Below are 7,709 nucleotides of genomic sequence, written 5' to 3'. Positions count from 1 at the left end.
ACCCAAATATAAATGGATGTCCAGCTTGTTCTGGAGTACAGTGGTAGTTAAATAAAATAACAGCCCTCACTTGGTTTAGTTTGACATTCTGAATTATGCATTTTCCTGGTGGGTAGAAGAGAGTGGAAGCATGTCAACCGCTGCTCCCCCAGTGTCATCATGTGAGACAGAGAACAATGTGTCTAAACACAGGTCTCTGAGCAGACATCTTGTATGTGTATCCCACACCAGGCTTTCAAAGCTCCAAGTGAATAGATACAATGGGAGTTTCTCCAAATAAATAGGCGACGCATGTTTGTGTACTGTGGAACTTTCAAAGAACAGTAAATCAATGGTCCCAATCCGGAAGAATCCATTCTGCGAGAGAGGGGTGGTATTAAAAAAAAAGTACCAATGAAACGTGATTAAAGTGTGTTTGTATTATAGTCACAAACATGAACGTATTCACATTTCTATTATTCAATAAGTTTGTTAACGTCCATGGAGATGTTTGTGAAAATAAGCATCGCAGACAGACCTCTCCCGTCACGCCTCTGTTGAGAAAGTAGGCTGGCCTGTTGAGAGTCGCTCTCGGGCAAGAATGTTTCTTCTCAGCGCTGCAATATTTCCAAAGGAACTCGGACTGCCACCGCCACGGAGGAAGTGTTTTAGGAGCGCTGTCAAAAGCCATGTTTCATTTCAGAAACTAGGGACCGTAGGAAAGACGATTACCCGCGACCCAGGGCACTTGTTTTAAAGCGACATTAAAGCGGCTGTTTGACTACTTTCAAACGAGCAGGATGCCCGTGAAGGGAGGGAGAGTGTCTGCTTATCCAAGCAAAAACGAACATGTCGGAGTAAGTCAGACTCTTTAAGTTTTGTATTTGCATGCATACGTTGTGTTCATGTTCTCTTCCGTCTTTGAAAGCGTGTATCCAACTGGCCGTGTAGAAGAATGTTGCGCACAAAAACCGGTTTTCTGCGCCAAATGTTAGGAATGCAGGTGACAGCGACCTGCCGTGCCAACCAATGGCCTTTGAGCGGCTTGAATCCACCTGTTGAGTCTCTCCGCTCTCTCCGCCAATAGGAGCGACGCTCTAGTATTGGGCAAATACACTATGTGCGCCTGACAAACAGAAGAGAAGTGGGCTATGGCCTAATAATAGCAGTTATTACAAATATATGTTTGAATCCACAGAAGTAACTGCAACATATTCTACCCGTTTTGTTTTTACTTTAACATACATTGATTGTAAGGCTACTGTTGTCTAGAAGTTACACTGGAACTTGGACAGGATGTTGCTCTGATATTTCCACAGTATTGAAATGTTCTCATGGGAAGTATGACTAATCGGATACTGTACTCTCATAATGTTCTTGACTGTGAAAAGGTCAGGTCATATGCAAGCTTTGAACTGTCTGACCTGACTTTTTAAATTCAACACTATTATTTGTCAAAGTTGTATCCAAGGAGAGAAGACCCAATCTAGTAATCCTATCTGGATGAGATGTCTACTCAAAATAGTTGTATCCCAGTAGAGCGCATTTTTGTGATGGTGTGTGTGTGGAGCTGTGTGTCCATGTGACGGTGTGTGTGTGGAGCTGTGTGTCCATGTGATGGTGTGTGTGTGGAGCTGTGTGTCCATGTGATGGTGTGTGTGTGGAGCTGTGTGTCCATGTGACGGTGTGTGTGTGGAGCTGTGTGTCCATGTGATGGTGTGTGTGTGGAGCTGTGTGTCCATGTGATGGTGTGTGTGTGGAGCTGTGTGTCCATGTGATGGTGTGTGTGTGGAGCTGTGTGTCCATGTGATGGTGTGTGTGTGGAGCTGTGTGTCCATGTGATGGTGTGTGTGTGGAGCTGTGTGTCCATGTGATGGTGTGTGTGTGGAGCTGTGTGTCCATGCGTAGGAGACTCAAGTTGCAAAGCCTCTCCTTGGCAGGCATGGCGGGGTCAAGGCTGACCGTTTGGTGTGTGTGTGTGTGTGTGTGTGTGTGTGTGTGTTCCCTCACATTTGTCTCAGTATGGTCCGGCTGGCTGGGCTCAGCAGGCGTAAGGCTTAGGGCATGTGGATTACTGGTCATCATTATTGGGCCGAGAAGAGCTGTGGGTTGTGTGTGTGTGTGTGTGTGTGTGTGTGTGTGTGTGTGTGTGTGTGTGTGAGAGAGAGAGTTTGGGTGCGTGTTTGTTTTATGTGTGTGTTTATGCAAGTGAGTTGCTTTGCATGAGTGTATGGGTTTGTGTTTCCAGCCTGTACAGTAGTTGTATTGACTTACTGTATGTGCATGTGTGATGTGACTGTGTGTGTGTGTGTCTGTGTGTGTGTGTTTAGGCGCGTGTGTGTAACACTGGGGATGATCACATTGCTGACCTCATGACACTTCGCAGCTTCAAGCCCAATCCTCTCAACCCTGGCAATATGGTGCTTACACACCCTGCATCCAACCAGACCCGCTCTCTGTGGTGCTTACACACCCTGCATCCAACCAGACCCGCTCTCTGTGGTGCTTACACACTCTGCATCCAACCAGACCCGCTCTCTGTGGTGCTTACACACCCTGCATCCAACCAGACCCGCTGTCTGTGGTGCTTACACACCCTGCATCCAACCAGACCCGCTCTTTGTGGTGCTTACACACTATCGAATCACACCAGCTCGTTCTCTGAAATCAGACCAGTGCTGCTGGTGGTCATCTCTCATTGGCCGTCTGAACCCTAGCTTGTTGTGTCCACTCATGCTGGTCATACTGGGGATCACGCTATGACTCTGTGACCATGGCTGATCTCACCATGTGTCTCAACCACTCCGCAGTTCTTAGGCAACCAGCTGCGTCCTCTCCTATTGTTAAGAGACAGAATGGAGTGTTGTGTGTGTGTGAGTGTGAGTGTGTGTGTGTGTGTGTGTGTGTGTCTGTGTTGTGTGTGTGTGAATGGGAGGAGGATGAACACAGAGGAATGAATCATGTTCTATTGATAGAAGCTGAATTCCAGTGAGCTGCCGCCTCTAATGGGAGATGCAGAAAGACGTCAAGTCAGGATGACGCTGTGCATTTCTACACCCACGCATGGGAGGGCATGATGATGCATGCTAACCAACCCATCTACCTGCTCATCTCTCTCTCTCTCTCTCTCTCTCTCCCTCCCTCTCTCTGTCTCTCTCTCACACATCTGCGTGTGTGTGAGTGTTTGTTTTATGAGCCTGTTTGTGAGTCTGTCGTGTCAGCAGGTACAGGATGAACATGTGAGTGTAAAAATTGGCTTCAGCACTAGATCATACTCCTGGTATATATACCGCTGGTGTTAGAGAGGAGATGACTGATGACCTGGTCACTGGTGTTAGAGAGGAGATGACTGGTGACCTGGCCGCTGGTGTTAGAGAGGAGATGACTGGTGACCTGGTGTTAGAGAGGAGATGACTGGTGACCTGGTGTTAGAGAGGAGATGACTGGTGACCTGGTGTTAGAGAGGAGATGACTGGTGACCTGGTGTGTTAGAGAGGAGATGACTGGTGACCTGGTGTTAGAGAGGAGATGACTGGTGACCTGGTGTTAGAGAGGAGATGACTGGTGACCGGGTGTGTTAGAGAGGAGATGACTGGTGACCTGGTGTTAGAGAGGAGATGACTGGTGACCTGGTGTTAGAGAGGAGATGACTGGTGACCTGGCCGCTGGTGTTAGAGAGGAGATGACTGGTGACCTGGTCACTGGTGTTAGAGAGGAGATGACTGGTGACCTGGTGTTAGAGAGGAGATGACTGGTGACCTGGTGTTAGAGAGGAGATGACTGGTGACCTGGATGCTGGTGTTAGAGAGGAGATGACTGGTGACCTGGTGTTAGAGAGGAGATGACTGGTGACCTGGTGTTAGAGAGGAGATGACTGGTGACCTGGATGCTGGTGTTAGAGAGGAGATGACTGATGACCTGGTGTTAGAGAGGAGATGACTGGTGACCGGGTGTTAGAGAGGAGATGACTGGTGACCTGGATGCTGGTGTTAGAGAGGAGATGACTGGTGACCTGGTGTTAGAGAGGAGATGACTGGTGACCTGGATGTTGGTGTTAGAGAGGAGATGACTGGTGACCTGGCCGCTGGTGTTAGAGAGGAGATGACTGGTGAGTCCTGGTCCAGCAGCACGCTGGCCGACCGGCGACCTGCAAGCGCACCAGCTGCCGGTGGCAGGGGCCAGTCTGCCTTCACCCCCCATCCCCTGCTGCCCGCTGACCACCAGTGTCGGTGGCGCGTGGAGCAGGTGGTCTGGTCAAGTAATCCGCCAGAGGACCAGGGCCAGCGTGGTGCTTCTAATCTCCCCGGGGGGCGCTTGGCTTCACCCCCCCGCCCCCCCCTCCACTGCCCCCAGACTCACACCCTCTAACCAGGGGGGCCAGGGGGCCCGTTAGCCCGGTACCAGCCGGCCGTAGAGCGGGCAGACGCCTTCTCGTGGCGCTCACGCTTCTGTTGTTCCTGGCCCACTGGTGCGTTTGACCGTATGACTCCACCAGGGATTAGACCCGCATGAGCCGTGCGTGATTACCCTAGACCCCCCCCACTGATTACCCTAGCCTAGACCCCCCCCCTGATTACCCTAGCCTAGACCCCCCCCCCTGATTACCCTAGCCTAGACCCCCCCCCCTGATTACCCTAGCCTAGACCCCCCCCCCCCCCCGGATTACCCTAGCCTAGACCACCCCCCCTGATTACCCTAGCCTAGACCCCCCCCCCCCACCCACGCTCAACCCCAACCCACCTTAACGTCGGAGTCGGCTTGAGATCCGCGGGCTAATGCAGCGTGTTAATGCCGCTAAAGACCTGCATTCGGTACCAGTCGGCCTGGGGCACAGAGAGACAGAGAGACAGAGAGAGAGAGAGACAGAGAGACAGAGAGACAGAGAGAGAGAGAGAGAGAGAGAGATTCAAATTCCTGCTCCCCCAGCAGGGACTTTTATCTCCTTCATTATCTGTGTGGATGTTTGGGCGGTGAGAAGAGCGTGTTTACTGGCCGGCTCCGCCCATCCGGTCAGGGCAGGTCAGGGCGGGGTGTGGTTTCCAAATTCCAACCTCCAGGGAATCAACATTGTGGGCCGTACCGCCGAGGGCTTCTGATCTCCGGCCAGATCTCCGGTACCCAGCGTCCCCCCCGACCCCCAGTCCTCTGGTTGCTGTCATTTAGCCGTCCATGTGATCTCTACGACCCCCAGACACACGCTCTGTCCCCCCCCCCCCCCCCCCCCCCACCACCCCGCGCGCCAGGGAGGAGAGCACTCCATTTACATTCCTCCCACAACAGATTAGCTTTAGCCTACCGGTCACAACAACAACAGCACCTCCCCTCTCCTCCTGCACTCCACCCCAAAGCCCCCCCCCACCCCCTCCACGTGAGTTTGCACACCTAAAATACCCCAACCCCCCCCCCCCCCACCCTGCGGGGTCCCAGACCGCTCAGCTACGGGTCTCTCTCAGCCCTTGTCAGAATAGTTGGGATGCTGTCTGGCACAGTAGGAGCGTGATCCCAGGGCTGAGGGGGTTTAACAGACAGCCCTGGACTATGTGCCCCCTGCTGGCCAGGGTCCAGCCCCCAGACTGCCCTGGACTATGTGGCCCCTACTGGCCAGGGTCCAGCCCCCAGACAGCCCTGGACTATGTGCCCCCTGCTGGCCAGGGTCCAGCCCCCACACTGGGGAACACAGAGCATCAGAGTTACACAGCTGGGTTTGCTGTGTGGTTACAAAGGATGACACTGTCCTTTTATTTTTAACACTACACACTGTCTCACTACACACTGTCTCACGCCACACTGTCTCACTACCCCCTCTCACTCCACACTGTCTCACTCCACACTGTCTCACTACCCCCTCTCACTCCACACTGTCTCACTCCACACTGTCTCACTACCCCTTCTCACTCCACGCTGTCTCACTCCACACTGTCTCACTACCCCCTCTCACTCCACACTGTCTCACTACCCCCTGTCTCAAAGCTACTGTGGACAGGGTTTCCTCTAGATTGTTTTTCAGCAGCGGGGGAAAGGATGTTGTTGTACCCTGGGTGGTGTGCGCGCGTGAATATCAACCGACAATTTAAAAATATGAAAACAAAATTACACTTACTTACATTTAGATTTTGTGCATTTTCTCATTTATGTTTCATAACATAAAAACATGAACAAGATATCGATGTTTAGTCAAATGCATAAATACAAACTGGAAAGCAGTGACGGGATGTGTGTGTGTGTACTCATGTGACGGGATGTGTGTGTGTGTGTGTACTCGCGTGACGGGATGTGTGTGTGTGTGTGTGTACTCGCGTGACGGGATGTGTGTGTGTGTGTGTGTGTGTACTCGCGTGACGGGACGTGTGTGTGTGTACTCGCGTGACGGGATGTCACTCTCTTCTCCTCCATTCTCATGTATATCTGCCCTCTCGCTCTCTGCTTCACTCTGCTCTCCACACGCCTCCACTACCTCTGCCTGTCTAGTCTGATATGGTTACATTTAAGAATGAGTAACATTAGATTATTGATCACGCAACCAGTAAGAGCATTCAAATATTGTAACGTTAGCCACCAACATCAGGCAACATATTTTACAACTAGATGGTATTTATATCTCTAGCTAAATCATCAGCTGTTACCTGACTATCTTCCTCATCCACATTGCTCTTCTTTGATAAATACCTCAACAAACTCATCTGAAAAGGCAACCAGGGATATTTCAATAGCTTCTAAACATCGTTGGTAATTATTCTACCGATGTTTATTGAAGTAACGTCTGTATGATTCACTGAGTTCGCTAATGTTAGCTAGCTAGCTTACCAAGCTAACTTGGCTAACGGGTGACGTTTGCTAGTTGGAACATTAGCTACTGATAACGTAGCTAATGACAATTGCCATTGGACATCAATAGAAAATATAATGCTAATTTAAACGGTAACTTTAGCTACAATCTATCTAAGGGTGCGTGTCCACCGGCGAGCTGAATGTAGCTGAACAGCGCCAAGCTTCTTAGAGCGCACTAGAGCTGGGGTTTAGAGCTGGCCAGGCTACCATGTTTTACACCTACATGAGCAACGAGTGTGGTGTTTTTGCAGACTGCAGATTAACTTGCCTCTGCAGTTTTGCCAAAAACCGACCGCTGTCGTCATCAGAACAGCCTTTTACAGCCTGCGCTCTAGCCCAAAAAAAGCTCACGGTGCTGTAGCGCTAAAAAGCGCTTGGAACACAGCTCTCATCTCTATAGCGCCCTAGAGCTCATTACTGATTGTAAACTACGAGAAAACAGCGCCAGCTCTAAAATACAGCTCCCCGGTGGACAGGCAGTTTGTATAATACCTCTGTATTCGCTCTGCCTGCCCTCTGTAGGTAGCTGGAGTCGGGCTCTGAGGAGGAAGTGCTCTCAGTGCTTGTTTATTTTGTTGTCATGACTTAACGAGTGATTGACATCCTGTCAGTGTTCCATTTGCTCGTCCTCCTCAAAGTGGAGAGAGAGCAGAGCGACGACCATTCGTTCCGCGGAGCTAAAAAGTTAAATAAAAAATAAATAAAAAAGAACCATTCTGAAGTAGCGGCGCCAGTAATTTAGCGGCGGGCTGCTGGATGTCTATAACGGAAACCCTGGTGTGGTTAGGGCCAAACGCAGACTGGCAGCTGTGCTTCTGCAGTAGCTAATGGTTTGAAAGCGGTTTGCAGCTGAATCATCTAGTGAGTTTTTCCCATTATCTGAGTCAGGAGAATGCGCTCCG

At 50.7% G+C, this 7,709-nt stretch overlaps 1 protein-coding gene across 1 annotated transcript in view; it reads left to right on the top strand.

Moving 5' to 3' along the window:
* Positions 1-578: 578 nt before the first annotated feature.
* The window catches only part of LOC311324402 (tight junction protein 2-like), a 62,451-nt gene continuing 55,320 nt past the window's right edge, over positions 579-7,709 (top strand). The window contains exon 1 of the mRNA XM_084456861.1: positions 579-836. Coding sequence (XP_084312987.1) covers positions 780-836 — 57 coding nt within the window. The 5' untranslated portion in view covers positions 579-779. The remainder of the gene's footprint in view (positions 837-7,709) is intronic.

This window comes from Borostomias antarcticus (genome assembly GCF_949987555.1).
Source record: "Borostomias antarcticus genome assembly, chromosome: 23".
NCBI lineage: Eukaryota > Metazoa > Chordata > Actinopteri > Stomiiformes > Stomiidae > Borostomias > Borostomias antarcticus.
Note: the sequence above shows the minus strand (reverse complement) of the source record. Positions and strands in the feature narration are given on the sequence as shown.